Source organism: Spodoptera frugiperda, chromosome 7 (genome assembly GCF_023101765.2).
Source record: "Spodoptera frugiperda isolate SF20-4 chromosome 7, AGI-APGP_CSIRO_Sfru_2.0, whole genome shotgun sequence".
NCBI classification, from domain to species: Eukaryota; Metazoa; Arthropoda; class Insecta; order Lepidoptera; family Noctuidae; genus Spodoptera; species Spodoptera frugiperda.
The window spans coordinates 4,679,882-4,704,885 of record NC_064218.1 but is presented as its reverse complement, the minus strand read 5'-3'; the positions used below and the strand labels follow the sequence as shown (position 1 = coordinate 4,704,885).

The window sequence follows — 25,004 nt, the reverse complement described above, 5'->3', positions numbered from 1 at the left end:
TCTGAAGTACATCTCGAGTATTGTATAAGGGTCGCAAGTATTTACCGAGCATGTAGGTATTGTATAAGCAATGGAGTGGAGCGTGACAGGCACACCAGACGGACGGTCGCGGTCGGTGGACAGCACCAAAGTCTCATGTTACAAACGCACAACGCGGTGTGAATTAAAAATGGCAACACTACATAATAACGCACGGATTTAATGCCTTTTCCAACTGAGCCGCGCATTGTCTTCGCAGTACGGTCCACAAAAACAAACAAGATTAAAGTTAAATCAAGTTTGTCGAGTTTGGTACTTGGAAAGTTTTCTCATCCATCATTTACCCAGCGGTGGACGGGCGTTCTTTCCGAAATAGTATATAGTATTTGCTGTGTTTACTTACAAAATAACTGTATAATTTTATATGCGTAACCCTGAGAAGCCCTGTAATTTTCTGTAACTCTATACGACAGTGTGCCATTATTTATGTAGGTATTGTGGCTGTAGTGTACGCTGCAATGGACGTCTGCATTAAACCTTGACGGCCCGTGTCGCCTCACAGTCTGACACTCTGTCACTCAGTCTGTGTACTGCGTTTTTAAGTCAGACACTTACATAACGTTAGCTCACCTTTTACCGACAATAAACCAAGTCTACTAATAAAAAGTATTGCCCATTGTTTGTATTATAGTAAGAGAACAGTTACCAATTACGTTTAGCCCCGTTTCGTGCGAATTTTATTAGTTTCCATTTCTACTTGACATTAACGATCACTTGGAACGAAGTAATTCAATTACTTTGTATCAAATTAAAACTTTTATTGGTACATATTACTAACCCATATTAGACATTAGTTTTTAGCGTGTTCCGCGTAACGTAAACTGTTTATTATAAAATATAAAATTATATTCAATGCAATATTCAATTTATTATAATTCGAAGCAAATAATTCCATAGTATGTAACCTTGTTTCCATAATGAGTTCTTTAAACAAGATTCTAGACGTATCGACCGAAAATGCAGGCCATTGACTTCTTTGTATGAATACCCCCAAAGGACGATACCGTCTGCTGTCTAGACAGACCTGTAGCTCGCATAGTTGGGAGATAAAAGCAATACATTTATATATTTACTTCATAAAAGACTTCAAACTTTAGTTTTTAATATTATGTAACAAGTAACAAAAGAGTTTTTTTGCCACCAGTACGGTTACTCATTCATGTCGATATTGTATTCAGATCTTGATCGAACGCGAATAATCTATGTGTGACTTCTGTCTAATTTGCCTCGGGTATCCTGACAGTTTGCCTTTTAATATGACTTCTCTTTATAGTTTCCTTTCCACGAATACCTCGTAGTAATAAATAATAATATTTCCAGTTAATAAAGCTTGAAGATAAATATCTGAAAGTATACAAATAACACGCGTTCTGCCTTATAATCTGTAGGCGTTACGTAAAACGTAATTGAGGATCTAAACACTAGTGAGAAACGGTCTAACAACTGAACCGATCAGAATAATTACATGAAACTACTTTAATTGGATGACAATCGACATTGTTACATTTACGATCTATTGTTATAGGGTAAAAAAAACTTATTTAATCGGCTATAATATAATCACATCGTTCAGGTTCGCTGTAAAATTCCAGGATTTAAAAGGTAGCGAAATACACACCGAAATATTAATTTAAGTTCGGTCTTAAGATGTCAACTTTGCTCACGTCAAAAAAGCGTTTAATCACCTCCAGGGTTCAATTTTTACATTGGAGACAGTTTTATCTCTTTATACGTATAAAAATCAATTGCTGTTCGTTAGTCTCGCTAAAACTCGAGAACGGCTGAACCGATTTGGCAAATTTTGGGATTAAATTAAATTGTTAAATTGTTTGGGAGCCCAGGGAAGGTTCAGTATGTGAGAAAAAAATTGAGGCGGTACTAAGTTTGCCGGGTCAGCTAGTATATCTATAAAATAAGATTAGCCATTTAAAAGTGATAGCGTTACAAACAGACGCTTTCATATTTACAGTCTTACACTACCTACTGTATACCTATATCCTAACAATAATTAGTTAGGATATAAAAATAATAACACACCATGATTATAATCAAACGTACTCGTTGACGTACACAACGTCCATAATACGATACGAAGAAACAACATTATTAAAATTGCATTTATGAATTTATAATTCTGAGGAATCTAAGTTTTTTTAGTAAAATATTGCCTGTTTAACTATAATTGACCGATCGATTATCTTATAAACGTTTTTCTCCTTAAACGACGGTGGTATCAAGTAAACAGACTTAATGAGGTACCTAACTAATCATAACAGATTATTATATTACTAAATTTATTCACAGATTGAGAAACCAGTGACGGAAGGTCTCTCGCACAGAACGCGCGATCAATGGGAAATCGACCGTTCATCGCTCAAGTTCGTGAGGAAACTAGGGCACGGTCAGTTTGGTGAAGTATGGGAAGGTCTATGGAACAACACCACTCCAGTGGCCGTGAAGACCTTGAAGTCCGGTACCATGGATCCCAAAGACTTCCTCGCAGAAGCTCAGATCATGAAGAAACTGAGACACAACAAACTCATTCAACTATACGCTGTCTGTACGCTCGAGGAACCTATCTACATCATCACTGAACTTATGAAGAATGGATCCCTTTTGGACTATCTACAAGGTAATTTACATTAAATTCATAATCAACGAAAATGTTCCTTTGAAAATGTACATTTTCACCTAATAATAATAACAGATTTTTATTAAATTTTAATTCCTTTTTTTCGTTTACCAGGCAAAGGTCGTTGTCTGAAGCTGCAGCAGCTTATCGACATGGCTGCGCAGATCGCCGCCGGCATGGCGTATCTCGAATCACAGAATTACATACATCGCGATTTGGCCGCGAGGAACGTGCTGGTTGCCGATGCTAATATCGTGAAAATCGCCGATTTCGGTCTTGCGAGGCTTATCAAAGTAAGTCCTTTCATATTTATTGTTTTATTTGTTACCCCTTTTGAACACAATAAGCGAGACTAACTTGCGTAGTTCCAGTTCCCTTTTTACTTCTTACGAAAAACGTAAATCTAAGAAGTTATTCTGGTTAGTTACGACAGAACAAATGCGGTTAGCTTTTCCTTCCTTGACGTTTATTTTCATCTACTTACTGAGCAGGCAAAACTTTATCTCACCACAAAAGGTATGTTTGTATGTGTGGTTTTCCATGAGTCACAAACCTGCCTTTTCCCTCTACTGCAATCTGTTTAAATTAATGTATTTGATTAGAACAATGAGTAATAAATAACGATAAACTGCTTGTGGTTGACGAAACGCCATCACACAACTCACCACGTATGACCACTTTTACTCGTGTTCGCTTGGATTTTTCAAATTATTTTCTTTGTTCTGCGTATAAATAAGATTGTCGTAGATTTGTCTATTTTTGGTAAAATATACATACGGATATAAAGCCGAGTACATCCGTATGTACAGATATTTACGGATGTAATAAAAATAACTAGTTTTACTGTTCGACAAGACAATCAAAATGTACTACGGTCTTCCACCATTGACAAGTCACACACACATACCTCACAGCATTGTAAAACAAGAGTCCGTTAAACCTACATACATGGTGTTCCGTTAACAGGAAGATGAGTACGAGGCCCGTGTAGGCGCACGGTTCCCCATAAAATGGACGGCGCCCGAGGCAGCCAACTACAGTAAATTCTCCATTAAATCCGATGTCTGGTCGTTCGGTATCCTCTTGACTGAACTCGTCACTTACGGCCGAATACCTTATCCAGGTGAGTGCTTCCACTTTCGAATAACCGTAGTTTCTGCAAGCTGTCATGAAGTTGCATCTTTCATCTGTATGAATTTGTTTACACATTTTTCTGAAGTGGTTTTCAATTGAACTTTTGAAGGCTTCCGATGAAATTTGAAATGAGGACGTCGAATGATTCGGTTGACTGCTTTCTACACATGCGAAAAAAATTACTTGCAACTTCAATACGGCTTATTCTTATTGCACTTGCACTTATTAACAAAATCCATTATTTATCAACAGGTATGACAAACGCTGAAGTTTTACATCAAGTCGAGCACGGTTACCGTATGCCGTGTCCTCAGAATTGTCCCGCAGCACTTTACGAGATCATGTTGGAGTGCTGGCATAAAGATCCTCTGAAGCGACCCACCTTCGAGACTCTGCAATGGAAGCTCGAGGACTTCTTCACCATGGACAACTCCGAGTACAAGGAGGCATCCGCCTACTGAGCCCGGCCCTCCCTGCCGCCCCACCGACACGCACACTCGCATCATGTAAGTCACACCTCTCCAGCATAAACTGTACTACAGCATATAAACATTAGACCTGGACATAAGTTAATGTTTCAATTTGGTTTGTCAACAGACTCCAGGCCTGTATCACATGCCGCCCGAGCTGCAGATGTTGCACAGTAGCACGTCCATGCAGTACCTGCAGATGCACCCGATGGCACAGACCAGCCTCGGACAGATGCAGGCCGTGCACCAGGCGAGCATACAGATGCAGGCCGCGCACCAGGCCAGTCTGCAGGCCGCCCACCAGGCCAGTATGCAGGCGCACCAGGCCACGCTGCAGGCGGCGCACCAAGCCAGCCTGCAGGCGCACCAGGCCAGCCTGCAGGCGGCGCACCAGGCCGGCCTGCAGCTGGCGGCGCGCCCGCTGTGCCAGCACCACGCGCGCCACGCGGCCGCCGCCACGTACCGCGCGCCCTAAGTCGCCCGCCCGCACCACGCGCCGCGCCTCGTACCTCCGCCAGCGATGTGCAGGACACACGCCTTCCGTTACATTCCCTTTATGATTGACGGAGCTCCGAGCTCCCGCTCATAAATTCTTGCAGGAACGTCACTTGTATTGTGACATATGATTACTTTTGAACCTCGTCGTGAGAGGTCATGATTTTATTATTGCAAGACGAAGCGAGTTCGAGATGTTATGCGAATATGAAATGGCGACGTAGACGTAATTTTATTACTCCTCGATCGGTAATAAGTTTAGTTAGACTGCCTACGATTTTCTAAATGTATTTAGCCATAGGTTAACGTTTACGATTCTTGAAGTATTAATAAGCCTCTTTAGGGTGATCACTTACGATATTATTGGAAAACGTCGAAGTAAGCTGTAAGGAGTGTGCGCATGTACAGCGTCTAATAACTATCTCAAGTATGGCAATAATATGAGTGACATATCAGCGCTTTATTCATTTCCACAATGCTTCAGACCATCGGTATTACATTGGGCTATGTATTGGCGCCGCGCGCGGATCGCTTCTTACGTCATTTCTCTTGCAATCAAATAAAATGTGTTCTCTGCTTCGCTGCATTTTTGAATCGATTTATAAATGTTAAGGATACATTTCAGGCTCTAAAGAAATCCAACGTAGTTGTATTGTTCAAGTTCGAGGTAAGAGGCTATCATGTAATTGGTTTCGTCTCCATACGAGAGTGGAATGCTAGTGGCGCTGTGGTGAGGGAGTGGCAGTAGTGCGGACAGTGCTAGTGTGTGTGGACAGGAGGAACTCTAGGCTCGGCAGGGAATTAAATTAAACCAGCGTTACGTACGCGTTTTGTAAGGATTTATGTTATGATGAGGCGCATTAACAGATTAGGTATTCTCACCTTCGTATACCATGTTTAGTAGAATAACGATGTTGGTGATAGATGCCAAATAATCCTAATAAAGAACTGAATTTTATATACATAATTAATTGTTCTGAGGGTATTTAGACGTTAGAATTTTATTTAATTTAGGCTGTTCTAAAACCTGATTAATGGAACGCTATTCTTAACTATTTATATAATTGTAACGATGACATTTATACACCACTCGCGAAGTTTAGTTTCTCGTAATCATTTTAATATTTATCATGCTCAAGAACTTGTTATTTTTATTTGATTGTATCAAATTATACATCCAAACTGATATTTTATTTGTGCCAAGACTTTTAGTTTAAGTTGAAAGTGGCCACATGTAATCTAAATTGTATCGACACAAACTAAGAACGTATTTAATCATTTACTTTAAAGCTAAGATATAATTGGCCTAAGTAAATAAGTATTTTTGAATGTGTAAGTTTTGTATCCTAACTTATTAGACGTAACTTAGTATATACTAGATATTTTCAATTATATTACTGAATGTCAGACGTAAATATTCTCATTCGTTAAAAACTGCACATTTTTATTGAAAATGTCACAGTTATGTGCAATATTTATTGTTTTCTGAGCCGGTGCTTGTATTTGTATGCTACGAAAGATTATATTGTAAACTTACATCCTCAGAACATTTAAACAAACTGTCGATGTAAGCTTGAAACATTTATTTAATTTGATAATGAATTACTAATACCAGAAACAGTACAACAATGTTTTGTTGTCATGTATATTGAACTTTCCACAATTTTAACTTGTAAATAGTTCCAGTTTAGTATTGGTTGTAATGGTAATAAGTGATATTAAGAATGTTGGTATTATGGTATAGCAGTGTGCTTCATACTCAACGGTCCACTGACTCGATCATTCCAATTGGATCAAGGCAATATTACCGAAATCGACAAGAAAAACAAAGTTAGTAGTTTACAAAGATGATATTGTTGATATCACGACAAAATATTTAATACAACTACTTGATATATCGCACAAATATACATTCGTAAACGTATTTGTAAGGTGCCTGAAATATTTGCATTTGTACGTCACAAAATATTGTATGGTCTGCGACGAGTGACCGCCTCCTGATTGTGCGAGACTGACCTCGTTCTTTTGTCATTTTGTTTGTCGAAATCATTTTCTAATGTAGTAAACTTGTTCCCCATCAAACTCCGTGTCACTCGTTGCCAGACTATTATCTCACTGCACTGTGGATAGAGCACGATTATCTAGGATCAATAAATTGAATTACATTTTGAATATAAAAATTGTATAAACACAGTGTTCACTGTCAAGGCTTCGGAAATGTGTCCGCCAAGTATTAATATTAACATGTCGTACGATCTTATTTCACATAATTAATTAATTCCAACATTATTATTGTTTACTCTCGTGTATTATTTCTATAATTTATTTCTTCGTAATACTTTAAGTTTTAGCTGTATGATATGCTTTAGGCTTTATGCTTTATTGAAATGGCTACGTCCGCTACTCGTTTCCCATTATGTATGTACATGTTACGGCAATATTATCAATGTATTCAATAATTTTAATTTTATTAGTTAGCCAATTTTTAAGTATTTTCGTAAAAATTTCGCCATCACAATTATGAAGAGATCAATAGGACGAATAGGATTAAGCTATGTGAATGATGTATGTTAGATATAAATATTTAACTAGAATTTATTTACTAACTGTTGCTGTGTTACATGACATTTATACTTCGGTTTACGGTATTGTACAACTGTACCAAGGTGTAAGTGTTGCGGCGATTTAGGGTGAAGTCATAAATTTCAAGTGCGACTGATGATAGTTGATACTGTTTGACATGTGAGCTAAGGTCTTATTACCTCCGAGTATCAATTAAATCTATTTTAGTTTACTCTCGTGTACCAGTATTGTTACACTGCCATACCTATAACACACCGCCATGTTATCCCTATCGAACGTTTGGTAACTCAACTTATAGAAAAGATCTTCTATGACAGTGTAACCACAATACTGGTTTTAAGTACGGTTATTATAATGATTACTATATTTCACTTATTTGTAAAGATTTTTTTTTAACACAACAATAAATATAAATGTGAAATACTCTTTGTTTTATTTCGTTTCAGCATAATAAAACAAAAGGTGAGCTCATCACTCCAGTATATTGTTTAACTTGTTGCATACATTTTTAATTCTATTCAAGTACTCATTAGTGAAAATGTTCTCTTTTATCTTACAAAGTAAAGATGCGTCTGTTTCCAGCCTGCAAATAATTTGTTCCACTTCATTGGTGTTTAGTTTTGCTTTTTTGCACGCGGGCTCTGTGTCGCTTTCAGCGTCAAACAGCGAGTCCATATCAACAAGATCGAAATTATTACTCAACGATTTCTGCATGGTCACGGAACCTGAATCCCTCAAGTTGCTATCTTCGATACATTTATGAGAATATTTATAATCCATCGCCGATAGTAAATGTTCCTTCATGTTATTATCTTCATTCTTTAGTCTTCCATGTCTTATAAAGCAGCTCCAAGTTTCTCTCAATGAGCTATCTTCTTTGGCTATCTTAGAAACTATTTGATCCAACCTCACACTTCTATGTATCCTCATCATATTGAATAATTTATTCTTCACGGTAACGTCGTTTTCTTGCAACAAATCACTGAATGCTCGTGTCAGTAAAGAATCTACGGCACTTTTATTCACATCGTACGCTTCGAAATTCGCTAATTTGCATAGAATATTAATCAATAGCAGTTTCAATTCTTTACACCCTGTTTGGACAATGCTAGAGATTATGTGGAGAACCTAAAATCGTAAAATGAGAATTAGTTGAAGTGTTTGTTTTGAAAAATATGTGAATTGGTTACAAAGGGCCGTCACTAATCTGTTTTGCTGATACAAATCCAGTACAAGGTTTATCCGAACAAAAATATAAGACCTTCATCACGTACTTATCTAATTGCTAAATACTTGAAGCTATCTACTTAGAGATCTGAGACAAAAACGTAAACAAGCTGATTTATGAAATAAGTATTGAAAAAACTTAGACAAGTATTATTTTCCCGCAGATAAACAACACGTTTCAGAGAAGATTCAGTGGACTTCAGTCCAATGTACCATGCCAAAACAGTGTATACTTAAAAAGATGACTTCTACAAAGAAAAACGGTTACAAGTGACACCGTCCTTCACGCGACATGTTTAAGCGTCTAACCAACAATAGAATATTACCATTTCTTTTAATATGACAACTCGTAAAACTTATCATTGTTTGTATTATGGCTATTTTAAGTATTTTAACGTAAATAAAGTAGTTTGACTGCTTCGAGTGGTCGCAAGTGCCGGACACGGGGTCTCAGGTTCAATTCTCGGGTCAGGTAAAGTATTACTTACAGGATTTCTTTCGGTATTTCGAAAATTACTCAGTAGTAGTATGGAATCTGACATTGTGCCCAGTATATGGCAATAGGCTCACCCCTTATTACATGGGACTTATAGCACAAATTGTGAAGTATGTGTACATTGTATAGGGGCATTAAGTGCCGTAATGTGCACCTCTGTCTAAGTAGTTTAGAAACTTACCTTTATTAAATTGTTGCTACTGCTATGGAATACATGTTCCATTGAAAATGTGAGTGCAATCAGCGCTTCTATATATTTATAGTACCATAAGGTTGCATTTTCTATACGTTTGACTATGTCTACTATGTTCTTTGGGCATGATTTAGCCCATAACTGAAGTAATATGTTTTCCATGTCATTTTCTCTGCTTATAATTGTACATGTAGATGCTAAATGCATTAATTTTATCTGAAAATAATAATATAAAGTATATTATTCTCGTTAGTAGGCAAAAGGAGACAAACTGATAGTATTTTGAGACGTAATAAGAGGGAGAATTTTGTAAACAGAAAACATTTCAAGAAAACTTATCGCGAAATCACCAGACCATCGCAGTATTTAATTTAATCTAAAATATAATTGTAGATAAAGATTTGAATTTAATTAGAATTAGACGGTTCTCAGTGGGAATCCCCATTATTATCAATTGTTATGTCAAAATTAAATCTCCAAATTATGATTTTATTGTAAAACTGTAATAATGATAAAGTGACTATTGTTCTAAGTCGTAAAGCTAAAAAGATAGCATCGCGTGTAATGTGTCTTAATTATGATTAGGTAATCCATTAGTCTGTCGCATGATAAATTCTATAAAAAATATATGAATGAAAAGTAAATCTAGAAGAATATTAATTAGAAATTTTAATTATCTTCCAAATAAGACAAGAATTTACCACCATCCTACTCTTTTCGTGGTTGCGGTAAGTATTTCGGCCTGTACCCTTAGTACGAGTTTGCTTTACGTTGAACGAAAACGAAATGAGATGGGGCTTTGATTGGCCAGCGCGAATGAACCAACCAATCGGCACCAAACGCGCTCTCGTTTCGATCTTGTTACTCCGTTTTTAAATAATAGTAATATATAAATAACCTCAAAAAAAAACGGTTACTAAACAAAGATAAAAAATGCTCCTAGAATTCCGTCTTAGGGATACTCATTGACCTGGAGCTATGGACTGCCTAGCAAGTTACCGGAGCTTCGACTCTGGCTAGAAAAGCAGAGAAGAAACGGGGTGGTTTTTAATCAGTAAGATCCTGACACGGGAGTGCCCAAGACAGGAGAAGACTTTGGATGATATCCCCCCCCCCCCCCCCAAATAAAGGATACTCATTAACCGAGTACGTTGATCTCCTGGCGCCTATCCATATATCTTGTAGGTAAGTACCATTACAGTAATTACAGTATCATTAAATTATCCAATATAACATAAAATACAGAATTTTACAACGTGAAGTGATAGATAAGAGAATTGTTCATGGCGTCCATTAAGAGCCCTATTTCATTTGAACACTGCGTTTGTCATAACCAGTCACGCTACTATAGTTAGACAACGACAACTACGACTAACATGCGAAGGACATCGGATAATTGATATTTTTATTTCTATAAATAACTTACCTATTAATTAAACTTCTTTCACACCTTAGACGCCATGTCGGACAACGTTGTCCGACACTAGTGGAGGAATAGCCTTTAACAGTTTTTTGTTGGCAATGGAATGCTTAAAAATTCGACTTGACAAACGAAAAAACAGGTATTATTAGAGCAAATTAGTCTTCAGATTTATATGGTCCGAGACAATTACAAGTATTTTTTAAATGGTTTTATTGAGCTTTTTGTTTGAAGAGGATAATCATCCAATAACTTCCCCAATTTGGGCGAATTGAGAAGTAGTGTCAGACTTACTGATTAAAAACCACCCTGTTTCTACTCCTGATTTTCGAGCCCGTATATGTATCCTTATAACGTAATTATTTATCATTTAAACTGTGAAGAACATGATTTTTCGCAAATAAACCTATGGTTACCTACCAAGCTTTATTTTTCTGGTCGCTGACTCTCTATCAATATGGAGTTGGCCCTTCCAATGTGGATCATGAAATGATATTCTTTGCTGATGAATTTGCACAAAAAGTTATCACAAAGTTCGTAAAACGCGAGGACGGGAATCAACTACTATAATAATAAAACGATGAAACTTACCAATTCATAGATATTGCTACAATATTCATCAGTAGTAAGCCTTTGCATTTCTAGTTGTAATTTCTCCATAGTAGCCATTTCACTATCTAATTGCGTATCATTAGACAAATTACTCAGTTTTAGACAGACCCACAAACTTATATTCCTCTCTTCTTTTATAGAAAACATGTGATACACTTTCATTTTATCTTCATTCTGCATTATTTCAAATAATCGAGCTAATGTATGAGTAAGGTGGAGTCTTTGAGGCGAATCAACAAATTGACGATTATTACTTTCTAGTTTCTGATATATTTTGCATAATGTTATTACTTGTGTTAGTAAGTATTGTCTGCTTGTCATTCTGTAACAAAAACAATGGATGAGTAACACGTAAAGTAAATGATAAGACATCTTTAAAATGGCATATTGATAAAATGAATAGAAAATACCATATCTTACAATAAAACGTTTAAATAAGCAACATAATGCATGGTGTAAACGGAACGCTCGCGAAAAACGCTACAATTTTTCTTTTTATAATTTTAATCGTTTTAGTTTTCATGTTATTCATGCAACATTATACAAGATTAAGTACTACTATTATTACATAAAATAAACATAACTTCATTATTTTTTTGTAAATAAAACACTTTTTTTGCCACCACCAGTTTGCGATTTTTGGATGCGTTCTGTACCTCTACCATGAGTTTGAAGCAATAGTATTTGTAGATAGTCGCTAGCAACGACGTAATTTTTTTGTAGGTATAGCAAATATTTTTAGTTTCACAAGTAACTGGTAGATGCGTTGTAGATTACATACAAAAAATGTACGTCGTCGCTAGCGACTATCGACAAATACTATTGCTTCAAACTTATGGTAGTGGTACTGTTCACACCTTATATACAATGAATCACCGTATTTGTTTCTCTAATATAAGACAAATGGAATGATCCAGACACACATAACTTTACTCTATTAAAATTCGTCACAAAACTCAACGACACGCCCATTATCTATTACAGCGCCCTCTACTTAGCGCAAAAACTACAAAGACACTTACTTGGCCAATAACACCCATAGGTTAGCAGAAAACATAGCACTGTAGCATTCAGTGCTGAGCAGAGCTTCAAGCATTTTCTTTTCCAACATATTAATTTCTTCATTATTCATTGTAGCGGCTAATGCAACCATATGCATTAGTAAGTGCTCATATAAGCCGTATGTTTGGTATTGACGACTGGTCTTCTCACATTTGAACTTAAGTCCCATATTGAACCAGACATGACCTGAAATTATAGATTGTTATTAAAATCACATGTTATATCAAAATCGGTTAGAGGTCATAACCAATTATTAGATTAGGATCGATTTTTGAGAACCTATAGTTTCTGGGAAAACCTTAGATCGATCCGCAGCGTTTGGATCAAGATTGGTAAGTAAGTATTTAATACATGCATCATACATCATATATACGATATATAGACGATATTTTTCTTTTTACAATTATTTTCAATCTGTCTGTCTATTTGTTCGTTCCACCTAATCTCTGAAATAGCTGGACAGATTTTGACGGGACTTTTATTGGCAGGTATCTGATGTACTAAGGAGTAACTTAGGCTACTTTTATTTTACAAAATAAAATCACAAGGGTGGTAATCCACGTAGACCAAGCTGTAGGCATCAGGTTAAATCATGTTTTAAGGAAGTTTATTGCCCTAAAACCATACCTACTGAGGAAAGAAACGTAAAAATCAAATGAAGAGTACAAAAAGCATAAATAAATATGCCACCGTATATCATGTGCGTCATTAGGAAATGTTTTCCCTAAAACAGAATAGAATTCGTCACGAACGTACTAAAATATAAAAGAAACGACCATTCACGACCACATATAAAATGTGCAAGGACAAACGAAAAATAAAGCAATAAAATATTTTCCAGGCTGACCAATGAAAATTAAACCTTGTAGCTACTGTAATAGGAGTTATTTAAACTGCCTCAACTGGCAAAACGTGATATTAACGCATTAAATTCAATACTTACCTCTATTTGATCTTTTTAGGGATAAAAGGAGATAAATATATAGCAAGTGTACCCGCTATGTCAGAGTTTTTGGGCTTTCCATTTTGAAATTCTCAGTAACCATGCGTAATGCGTAATATAATATAAACGAGGATGAAGTAAGTAGTAGCCTGTTATTTTATAAACCAAATCTGGATATTTATTACTAACTACTTGTGCGCAGTTTCACTCACTCTACTTGGCTCAACGGCAGTGTCCAAGGACATACATACCTAATATTAAAAAAAGCGTAGATAGGTTATAAACGCACGGAAAGTGGCACATTACCCAAAATGTGGACAATTAGCAAAGCTTTCGTAGCAAGGGAAATGCTAGATGGAAAATGGAGGGGCGCGGTTTGTAATTTCTCGCTTGGGGCTCCATCGACCGGATTGATACCACGACCTTACAGGAAACCGAAGTAAAACAAAGCTTGAGTTGTGTTTCCTTATGTGAGTAAGGTTATTAACGCGCAAAATGTCGACAACGCACTTGTAAAGCGTCTAGTGTTTCGGATATCCATGGGCGGCGCCGATTGCTTTCTATCAGGCCATAAAAAAATGGAAATCCAGTTATGACACTTCTTTGTATTTACTTCATAGCTCTTACTAGAATCGCCTAAAGGATAAGGATAATGACTGGTAACAAATGTATTCTACTCAGCCATCAAATCACACCAAACTAACCATTATATATACTTACAATAAGGTAGAAAACTGTATACAAGATTGACCAGTTTATGTTTCGGGACTTGTAAGGTCTGGTCTCCACTTCTTTGTGCTACTATCTTCATAACGGACAGTGTTACAAGTATTAGGCCTAGTAACTTATCATCTTTTCTTATTTCATTGATATTGTAGTTATAGATAACCTGAAAATAAAATTTACATTAGGTAGAAGTAAACTGCCTCTTTGGTTGAGCATAGCAAATTCGACTGTCAAGGCTAAAGGACTATTTAGTTTTTTTGGGTCTCAAAATGTAATAGTAACTCGTACCCTAATACATGAGATTCATGACACAACTGATGAAAAGTGTGTTACATTTAACATTTCTAGTTTTTACTTTTATATTTTTTTATTAAAGGGGGAAAATCATCTAATGACTTCTCCGAGCGGAAGTATCAGGCTCGTACTGAATAAAAACCACCCCGTTCCTACTCCTGCTTTTCGAGCCGGAGCCCCGGTAACCCGTTAGGCAGTCTGCAGCTCCGGGTCGGCACACTTTTCTACTTAGGACTTCAATAAAAATGGAGTAATGATGTGTTATGTACTATTAAATATTGAAGGTCACTATAAACGGATCTTGTAATAGAAACATGTTAAACAGACATTGTCGAGTGTTAAATGACAAAACAATAACTGTTTATAAATGTGTGAATTTACTTCACAAGTAATAATTAATAGGAAGATAGTTTTTCTATTGTGATACTCGTGTTGTGTTTTTATTATATTGTGTTTATAGGTAACAGATATGTTGGACGACAAAGAAATCTTTGATTTATAGCATATTTTTTAAGATGCTGAAGGGTGCTTTTCCGCCATAGACGTGCTATGCTACGTTACTGTGGATGCGTTTTATTTCCACCTATCATATTCATTGGTAAACATAACTTAGCACTGGTGGAACTCAACTAAGCAATGTTTTTTATATGAAAAGATGCGTGCTATGGATGGCTTCCCTACTATCGATACAACGCATACTGGAGCAGCGTAGCTTCCTCATGTAGCTACTTTGCGGCGGCGCATCTTCATAGTACAGCTTACCCGCTCTGCCCGTAGCGTGATGTTTTATAGCCTTCCCCAATAAATGCAAAATCCAACACAAAAATAATTATTAAAATCGGACTAGTACTTCCGGTGTTTACCGCGTTCTTACAAACAAACAAACTCAGCTTTATATATGTACAATACATCTATTTTAATTACATACTTGTAACAACTTATCATCCATTATCAACTCGGCGAGCAGTAGGTGTGTCGGGGCAGTCACGTTAGTGTTGACGAGAGTTACAAACTGCACAGGTTTCCCACGCATTGTTTGTAGATAAGCTTCATTGTTACTGAAAAAAAAAACAAAATTATCACCTTGTTTACGCTTTTGTGATCTCATGAGTCAGGATAGGTAAACTGGTTGTAGAAATTAAAGACTGTTGGTTGTTTGTTTGTTAATTTGAATATATTTATGTATTAAATAATTTAATTATTCGGGTGTTTTGCGGTTTTTCCAAAATCATCTGTATAGTCTCTATGTCTCATATGACAATAGGCTAACCCTATACCACATGGGATTCATAACATAACTAGAGGAGAGTAGGTGTAACATTGTATATGTACTATCCGTACCCCTGTCTATCCATCCAGAGGGTTTATGTTATGTTCAATTATTCATGGTCTTATGTCTTATGTCATTGTATTATATTTGTGTAAAACTCATTTTCGCGCGTTCGGCGCTCTGATTGGCCGGCTCGAATTAACAAACCAATCAGCGCTCCCGTTTCGATTACTTTAAACGTAAAGCAAACTGGTACTAAGAGTACTGGTATGTAATATTGTATACGATATAATCCATGATTAGATTTTGATTCAGCCACTACAGGGCAAAGGCTACTCCATGAACATTCTCTATGTAAAGCTTTTTGTAGCCAATCCTTGAATATATAAATTAAAAAGTAACTTACACATGAATATACAGCAAGAGTTCAACAATAGGAGTGTAATCCTTCATGACTGCATGCCTGAATGTGTTGCACACCCTCAACAATATCTTCAACATGAAACTGCTCACTTTCAGGGACCTTATCACTACTTTCTCTTCTTGACTTTCCTGAAATTAAAAGGATTGGACTATTGATATAAACTCACAAAAATATGTACAAGTGGATTTTAATGCCACTTCAGGCATTTTCTCTTTAAAAAAAACGTTGCCCCACACTAGACAGTTTCTCCTGTGTCGTGGGTGAGTTTACAAACATACAAGTTCAAATACATATGACACCCAGACTACATGTTGCACAGCAGCCAGTTACCCAGCCATTGCGCCAACCATGCAGTATTTTTTTTTCAAAAAATATATTTTTTCCAGTCATCTATTATAGTGCTTTTATTTATTAATTAGATTTATTAGCGTTTTTATAGTCAAGTTACAAAATCCAATTAGCCTTATCGGATTTCCTAAAAAGCATTATTATAAAGAAATCTTGAATGATTCAAACTAGGTGTTAGATAAATCATAATGTGCATCTCTGCCCATCTCTCTGAAGATTAAAAGAACAAACTTACCTCAAATGCTATTTTCATATTATTAGCAACCATGGCAGTTAGGACCTTACTGCAATTACTATAGATCTTCTTATCCATTAAACAATTGGAGTATTTATCACAAATCACTGTGTATGCCTTCCACTGTTCAGCCATGGTCTTCACATCAAGACTTTCTACTATTTCACCTATTTTTAAGTTGATGTCTAGTGCTGGAATTCAAAATAAGTTAAATATTAATTAAGTAAATCAAGTTCAATCAAGGGATAACAGGGTACAATACAAACATGTGCCCTGTTATCCCTAATAGGTTCAGATTTCACCATTTAAGTCTTTAAGGGCCTAAAGACGAGGTGGGGGAGCCGAAAGACCTATTACCTAGCAATTCAGACTCTCCTTGACCCAAGAGTCAGACTTGAAACCTTGATAGATGTAAATGTAGACAAAGAGATTGAAAATGTACCTGATATCATATGATACTTTAGTTTTATTCATTATATATTACATAGTTATTGGTTTTTATTGTTAAAAATGTAAATCTATTTTTTTACATATCATCTTACCTTCAATAAGAATATCCCTTTCCTCTCTCTCAGTTAAATCAAATATGAAATGTTTTTCAAAAACCATTAAATATGTCAGCTGTAGTTCATGGCAAGTTCTGAATAAATCCTTCAGTTGTTTCTCTACACAATTTAACTGGCTGCCATAGATGGATTCACTGAAATCATATGAATAGAATATTATGTAATAAGTAAAAATAGTATTAAAGTTGTCCTTAAAATCCATGAATGTGTTTCTTCTCCATAATGAGTTTCTTTCTCTTTATATTCTAACTAAACAAATAGATATGTACAACACCAGTTTCTGGGGTTTCTCAAGCTTTTTCTGGCCAAAGATCACTTTTATAATTATTCACCATTACTATTACCCTTTTTGTGTGGTAAAAAATTTTGATTTTCTCATTCACTCATAAAAATAGGTTGCTTATGGGCAGACGTGCTCCACCATAGGCCGCATCATCACTTACCATCAGGCGAGATAGCGGCCAAATGTCGGCCCATTTAACATTAAAAAAATATAAAAAAATAGTGACTTGTATTATTGAAATCAGTTGTCTCCTTTGATATAAGTTTAATTTGAACTTTAGCCAGGGTATTTAATGGACAGAGATGTAGTCTTTTGTTGTAGTTTCACCAGTTCAGCAACCAGACGTACTAGAATAAAAATTCTTTCTTACCTATCCTTACAATGTGTGAACACCAACATAATAATGCGACCAGTAGCTGTTGGAAAGCTCTTCATGGCACAGCAAGACATGGACATAGTCTCAATGACCTGCTTTATTAGATCTGAGAGCAGTTGTAGGAGGCAGACTGCATCATTCATGTACTCTTTTAACTTACTCTGCTTTATATTTGTGTCTGCTAAAAGTTGTGTGATGAGATCTAAACTCTGTGGAAATAGTAAATTTACATGTTTTAATGGTTTTATATTTGTTGTTTACGACTTGTGTATGGAAATGGAACACAGATATTTGTTCCTAAAAAGACTCAAGCTCACTATCCTTCTATGAAGTAAGTAAATCATTATAAACCGAGACTTACACACAGTAGACTTGAAAGTAAAGTACTAAAGTTATTTACCAACCTGTGAAACACAAGTACCGCAGTCCTCAATAAGTTTCGAAAAGTAAACAGAAAAAGTCGATTTCTTTATTTCAATTTTACTATTTGAAAATGATGCCTTTGTTTTCAATACCAGCGATTCGTAACTTGCGGTGTCCACCTGATATTTGAGTTAAGTAAATAAACTGATAAAACATGAAAGATTTTGTAGTAGAATATTGTTTTGAAAACTTTTAAAAGGATACAATCACAGAATCTTCAGGGCTATTACAAAATATATCGGTGCTTTCAGATAAAAAGTCAGAGCTTTGGGAATTGTCCATGTTTAATCATATGGTTTTAGTTAGTTATAAACATCAATAATTAGATTAAAGTTTGTGTTTGTAATTTTGCAATTAAGAGTCCCGTCCCGCTCAAAATATTACTGACATTAATGACAGTACTGACAGTTAGCTCAAGCTGTCAGTCAGCTGTTATGATCCATAGATATAAAAAGAGATATATAAAAATAGATTCATAAATATAAAAAGGGAGTGTCAAACTCCTGAATAAAAACCACTCCTGCTTTTGGAGCCAGAGCCCCAGTAAACTCGTTAGGCATTACGCAGGTCCCGATCAGGTATCTGTCCTACTGGGCCTCATCTGTGGGCTCTTAAAGGCGCGCGCGGAACGCGACACGCCGAACGTACGGGTCGGGTTCTGGTCGGGCAGCGAGCACATCCGCAGACCCGCATTTACGATGGCCGGAGATCGTCGCGGGATGCCCGAGGTCCGGAGTGTCTTTCGCGACGGCTAGGGCGTGAGGAGCTCCGCTACCAGCCGCTACCTCCTTAACTATCATGACTGTTTGCTTTTCTCCCGCCCAATCAGAAACAGTAACCTACCGAAGCTCCCATATCCGGTAAGCACCTGAGTCAGGCGGTAGGTGAGGACGCCTTGGCACCTCTTCCAGTGGCCTCGCTAGTGCCGTACCTGCCGTATCAATTATACGGGCGCTCATGGTACGGGGGCCTCCCGACTTGCGAAAACAATAAAATAAAAACACAAAGTACAATAGTTCAAATAATGAATTTATTTTTTCGTCATGTGTTTAAAAGTTGGCAAGCAACTATAGGAAAATTAATGTCATCAGAAGGGAATGGAAATCACCCCAAAATTAGACTCGCTGTTATATCATTGCTAAGTTTCTTCTTTGAGGCTTGAGCGAAAAATCATTGGATAACATATTATCCAATGATTTTAATTATTAATTAATATAAATTATATTATATTATATATAAAAAATTATATTAAATATAATTTTTAGAAATGTTTAACATATTAACATGGAGACTCAGCGATACCACAGTCAAACCATTACAACGGTTTTGTGGGGCTTAGTATATTAAAATGTAATCTGTGTGGAAATGGAATAAATAAATAAATAAATTTTCCACCCTCAAAAAACTGAGCACCCCAAACAAACAGTAATACGAGGCCTCAGCAAAGCACGGCACACTACGCCACTGCTTATAATGTTTATCTCATGTTACAGCACTCTTAATATTATAAAGATAAAAGTCTAATTTTATATTTTACCCGTAACCGTTATTAGATAGTCATGATCAGAATGAGAGAAAAGTTTAAAATTATTATTTATATTTACAAATTTAATGCAAATTTTTTTTTCAAAAATATTAATTTCATTCGCCTTTTTATACCCCTGCCTACTAATCTTCCGCAGTCCAAAAGTAAGACGTGAAAAGCTGTCTACGTGAAAAGCAGGCTTGCTTGTTTTTGTATTTATTCTTTGTTGATTGTATGTTGCTTAAATACCAAAGCTTCAAACAAAACAGCGAGGTATTTTAAAAAAGTTACCAGAAAATCAATAAATCAAAATCAATACATATGGCTGTCACTGTCACCGTGACAGCTAAAATGGACATAAAATTCACGTGTTGCTTTGCTTTGTAAATGCAAAACACGCGGCCGGTAATCGTTTTTATTTTTGTTTAGGCAAATATTTGTCTTAAACCTTTTATTTTTTGTTTACCGGAATGATAAAATGTCGGTGTGCAATATGTTGATGGCACTCAAAGCGGTAGGCGCTGAAACAAAAACCCCAGAATTAACAAAATTGTGTGAGGAACTGCAGGTTAGTAGTGAAATAATTGTTTTTACAGTATTTATATTGTTTTAGCCAATAACAAATTATAGCGAAAATATATATGCATTATTCTACCTCTTTGTGTTACCTTAAATATGTCTGATAATTTTAAAATATATTTTCTAATAAAAATTTAATATTTTTTCACCACATTGCGAAAATTTTAAAAAGGTATCATGTGGGTGTACTCTTGATATGTTCAGAGACAAAGGACCCCTCAAGTACGAGGGTGTGGCCACCCTCCATTATATCTATAGCTATTGACAGACTATAGACAGTAAATCTTTGTATGAGAAATAAATGCACATTTTCCAATTATCCAATTATTTCCCAATATTACAAAATATTTAAGACCCAATATAGTATATATAATCTTGTACCAGAAGATTTCAGTACATACATTAACTAAAACTATTTATAAAATAGAAAATAAGTTTTGAAAAATATTTAAATTTAAATGAAATTCCAGCATCATCAATGAGCTTTTTGCCACATATGCAATGTCATTATACAAAAAATCTAATTAATTTCTTCAAACTTCTTTTCATACTGTAAAATATAATCATCTCCTTAATATATGTACAGTCAGCCAAGTCATTTGGTATACAGGTAAAAAAATTAAGATATAGATTCAGTACAGAGACCGTAACTATGGGTCGCCTACTTAGCAAACCAATAGTTAGACAAATAATGGCTTCATTAAAAAAACATAAAATTAAGTACAACAATAGCTACTGTCCCTGTACTTCATTAATCTTTATTTTCAATACTCAATACTCAATACTTTATTGCATAACAATATATTTATTTATTAATTCCATTTTCGTACCTGGATACCAAATAATTTGGATGACTGTACTTTATGACGAGGAACTGTCTATTTAAAAAGTGATGACATAATAAAATAGCCTTGATATCATGTAGGTGTAAAGTCTTTGTTTGGATAATGTGTTTGCAATGTGCGTTGCAGTTCTTGTCACATTTTTTATTATTAAACTGGAACTCAATGTCGTTTGGATATTTTAAATAAAAAAGTAGGTTCTAATCACACCAATGAATCATATTTTTTTTATAAAAATAGTTAATTAACTGGACCAAATAATATAAATATAAAGGAGCGAGGGACCAAATGCCATGGCCTCTAATAATATACTGATTTAATTAGTCTAAAGTATGCATAAAAATGCTGATTTATGTAATATTGTACGATTGCAACATACCATTACAAAATTCTTCTACTTACAAAGACATTCAAATCAGAAAACTTATTTTCTTCCAAATTTAAAATGTGATTTTCTTTTTTTTTTTCCAGGAATCAATAAGTTCCAACACTTTTGATATTAAAAATGCCGTCACACAGCTATCAGAATATATTCTTAAAATCGATGATGCAAAACTATTCAAGAAGTACTTATCCAGTATACTTCTTGCATTGGTGTCTGCTAAGATACCGCTAAAACCTGTATTTTCTAACATTAATAGTGAAACATATAGTGACTCGGAAAAGAATTGTCACTTAGAATATTCAATTATACTAGCTGCATTGAGTGATCATCCTGACATTCTACAGTAAGTGAACAAAAATGTTTATTTTATAACTATTTATAATATTAATCAATAAAATTATCTGTGAATTTACTATAATTATACTCTACATAGTGTCATTGAGCGACTTGGCAGTACCAGTACACCTGGTACTGGAGTACATAATGTTATACAATACACATACACACACTATTATACCCATATAGTAGCTGAGCCTATTACCAAACACTGGGTGAGACGAAAATCTCGAATAATGGGTGCTTTGCCTGGATTAGTACAAGTTTTTTTACGTTTCGAGATCGAAATGTTGCTTCGTTCGGCGCTGTGATTGGCCGTTCGCGCTCTTGTTTCAATTTCGTTAAACGTAAAGCAAACGCGTAATAAGGCTCCTGATAATTTAACCAGACTACCAGAGATGCCTTGCTAGAAGTCGTGCCGACAAAGCAGGCAACAAAATTAGTTATTAAAGATGCAAAATGCTATGCAGTTGTTGTGTAATGCTATTAACCTCGATATGGCTTGAGGCGAGCCTGGTTTTGATAAAATATTCAGTCTGTGAGTGGTAGACAGTTCTAAAATCAATATCTATTCTTAGCTTTGCCTACTCCTGGTTATGAGTACTGATGAAGAACTTTTTTGTTGAAAGAATAGTTTCTACACAAATTGATTTTTATACTTTGAATTTTCTGCCTTGTTGTTCTAAGACTGCCTCGTTGGACGAGTGGTTGCTAGTGCGACTGCTAGGCAAGGGGTCTCGGGTTCGATTCCCGGGTCGGGCAATATATAACTAGGTTTATTTCGGTTTCTCGAAAATTTCTCAGTAGTAGCACTGAGTCTGTAATTATACTGCCCATATGTGCTACAGGCTCACCCCCTATTACATGGGACTTATTACACAATTGGTGAAAAGTGGGTGTTCATTGTATAGCGGTATTACGTGCCGTAATGTACACCTCTACCTATCCCTTCGGGGTTAAAAGGCGTGACATTGACGAATAGTTTCTACACAAATCGATTTTTATGGTAAGTCAAAAATAGAGATAAAAAGAAGATTTAACACTTTTTCCATTTTAGATATGCATTGAAATATTTTGAAGTCAATCCTGTACCTCCATTTGAAGTATTTAGCCATCATGAAGACTCCTATAATGTGGCTCCAAAGAAGCGGAGATTGCTTGACTATGGGCAAAAAATTGCTGAAAAGCAAGTCATTACATGCTGCTATACATTGCTTAAAAAATTACCAAATGAAATGTCTGCAAAATGGGATTGGACTAAGTTTATTGGGACGTACGGTAATCATGGACGGGCGGATGTGCGATGGTAGGTTTTTCTAATTGTTTTTTTTTTTTTTTATATATATAAAACGGTGGTTCCACACTACTATTCTCTTCTATATTGTGGGTGCATCTACAAATACATAATTTCACGTATGCGTCGCACTCGGACCTGCAACCATAGTTTTGAATCACATAAAGAAGTTGTTTTAAATGAGCCACTGTGCAAGCATGCAGTCAAATGAAAGATTATAATTACAGATTTGGTAGTTTTTTTAGTGGCACTTGGTGGTTTGTACAAAAAGATTAAGTATTGTTACTTCATACCTCTTTCTCAACTGAGCACTAAACAAATTCAGTCTTAAATGTTCTTTTTGTAATTCCTTATTTCTTACAACCAACAGGATGATACGGGAATGCATGGCAATCCTAGCAAACATGACAGACACACAACAGATGGTATTCTCCGTTAAAATGTTAGTTCAAGAATATGAGTGTCATGAAATTCTAGAAAAAGGCGTTATGGACCCGGTCCATACTATGGATGAAATAGTGAAAGATGATCTAAGCCCCAATGTGGTAAACATTGACGGTATACTTTTACCTATTTTTGAGAAAGATAACGTCCAAAAAGGAAATTTAGTTCCAGTGAAATCTACAGTCAATAATCTCAGGAGTTTAGCTTTGGCTGTTGCTTCAGGTAAGAGGATTAACAATAGTTCTTATTTAAATGGTAGAGATTCTCCTCATATATACAATGCGACATGAGACTTTAAGTTAAGGCTGATACTACATCTAATTTTATCGTGAAAAAAATAATATATAAATAAAAATTATGGCTATTTTTAACTACGGCAAACTTGATACTTTATGTGATATAAAAGGTTGTATGCGTCGTATAAACAAAAAAAAACGACAAACGGTAGCTTTATATTTTATATACCTTGGCTAATTAATTCATTACTTTTTCATATGTTTGATAATGATTTGGTGAGAAAAAAATATCATTTCTAAATTATTTTAATTTTTCAATTGGGGGTTCAATACCCCATTATTATTTTAGTTATTAGTATAGTACTCAGCCTTAACTTAGAACTCCCACCCATATCACATTGTAAATTTTGGAAAAAAATAAAATAAACTTATTATCAAATTCTTCTTCATAGGACAAGCCCTAAGTCTTATGGGCCCAGTAGGATCAGGAAAGACTTCTCTCGTGGAACATTTGGCTGCTATCACGGGCCGCAAGGGTGTGGCCTTCAAGAAGGTGCAGCTCGGAGACCAAACGGACTCCCGTATGTTATTAGGATCACATCAATGTACTGACATTCCTGGAGAATTTGTGTGGAGACCTGGTGTTTTGACTGAGGTAGGTTTTTTGACAATATGTTTATTATTCTTTTATGGTGTTGTGTTTCTTCTAATGTCACATCCACTGCCATAAAGCTTCCTTCTTTCCAGTTACGTATAAAGGTACGCGTCCACAGGCCCGCATCGTACGGACCGCATCATCGGCAATGCCTACATGCTATACGTACTGATGACGTCATTCGGAATGCGTACGAAGCGGGCCTGTGGACGCTTTCCTTAAAAGTGCTGAAACAATTATACCTGTATTATGTCATGTGTTTGAAAATTAGGTAACAGTGTAATAATGTCATTTATTTATTCATGTTGTTAATGAATATTCTTATTTCTTAATGTCTGTAATTTTTTAAATAAGTTGTTTAAACAGATGTGTGCGTGGCGTCAATGTAAATACTTATGTACGGATTTCCATTACCCAATAATTTACTTAGCCTGCATCGAAAAGGTTGTGTAAGAAT

General features: G+C 35.6%; 3 protein-coding genes across 8 annotated transcripts in view; 2 read left to right on the top strand and 1 right to left on the bottom strand.

The window, feature by feature from the left end:
* Positions 1 to 7,776, top strand: part of LOC118265816 (tyrosine-protein kinase Src42A) — a 49,000-nt gene extending 41,224 nt beyond the window's left edge. For all 3 annotated transcript variants that reach the window (XM_035579032.2, XM_035579031.2, XM_035579033.2), the window contains exons 4-8: positions 2,344 to 2,671; positions 2,786 to 2,964; positions 3,638 to 3,794; positions 4,058 to 4,311; positions 4,403 to 7,776. In XM_035579032.2, coding sequence (XP_035434925.1) covers positions 2,344 to 2,671; positions 2,786 to 2,964; positions 3,638 to 3,794; positions 4,058 to 4,266 — 873 coding nt within the window. In that variant the 3' untranslated portion in view covers positions 4,267 to 4,311; positions 4,403 to 7,776. The remainder of the gene's footprint in view (positions 1 to 2,343; positions 2,672 to 2,785; positions 2,965 to 3,637; positions 3,795 to 4,057; positions 4,312 to 4,402) is intronic.
* A 40-nt stretch (positions 7,777 to 7,816) lies between these two features.
* LOC118265817 (uncharacterized protein C1orf112 homolog) lies at positions 7,817 to 18,630 on the bottom strand. Its single transcript, XM_035579034.2, has 12 exons — positions 18,456 to 18,630; positions 18,233 to 18,370; positions 17,823 to 18,037; positions 17,146 to 17,303; positions 16,604 to 16,794; positions 16,003 to 16,148; positions 15,255 to 15,384; positions 14,027 to 14,195; positions 12,324 to 12,549; positions 11,281 to 11,623; positions 9,258 to 9,485; positions 7,817 to 8,481 (listed from the first exon to the last, which is right to left on the bottom strand). Exons 1-12 carry the CDS (start codon positions 18,531 to 18,533, stop codon positions 7,825 to 7,827), a joined length of 2,679 nt encoding a protein of 892 aa, XP_035434927.2. The 5' UTR covers positions 18,534 to 18,630; the 3' UTR covers positions 7,817 to 7,824.
* A 1,482-nt stretch (positions 18,631 to 20,112) lies between these two features.
* LOC118265815 (midasin) overlaps positions 20,113 to 25,004 on the top strand; it is a 34,370-nt gene continuing 29,478 nt past the window's right edge. For all 4 annotated transcript variants that reach the window (XR_007705405.1, XR_007705406.1, XM_050694678.1 and 1 more), the window contains exons 1-5: positions 20,113 to 20,344; positions 21,669 to 21,925; positions 22,976 to 23,224; positions 23,583 to 23,878; positions 24,345 to 24,547. Coding sequence is in view for 2 of the 4 variants with exons in the window: in XM_050694678.1 (XP_050550635.1) it covers positions 20,255 to 20,344; positions 21,669 to 21,925; positions 22,976 to 23,224; positions 23,583 to 23,878; positions 24,345 to 24,547 (1,095 nt within the window). In the remaining 2 variants the exon portion in view is untranslated. The remainder of the gene's footprint in view (positions 20,345 to 21,668; positions 21,926 to 22,975; positions 23,225 to 23,582; positions 23,879 to 24,344; positions 24,548 to 25,004) is intronic.

What these genes read in the sequence shown, in the direction of transcription:
- LOC118265817 (XM_035579034.2), bottom strand. Translation starts at nt 18,533, where the DNA reads ATGGACAATTCCCAAAGCTCTGACTTTTTATCTGAAAGCACCGATATA. An exon ending in GCGGTACTTGTGTTTCACAG is followed by an intron (nt 18,038 to 18,232) that starts GTTGGTAAATAA and finishes CTATTTCCACAG; the next exon opens with AGTTTAGATCTCATCACACA. An exon ending in GTAGCAATATCTATGAATTG is followed by an intron (nt 9,486 to 11,280) that starts GTAAGTTTCATC and finishes TATTATTTTCAG; the next exon opens with ATAAAATTAATGCATTTAGC.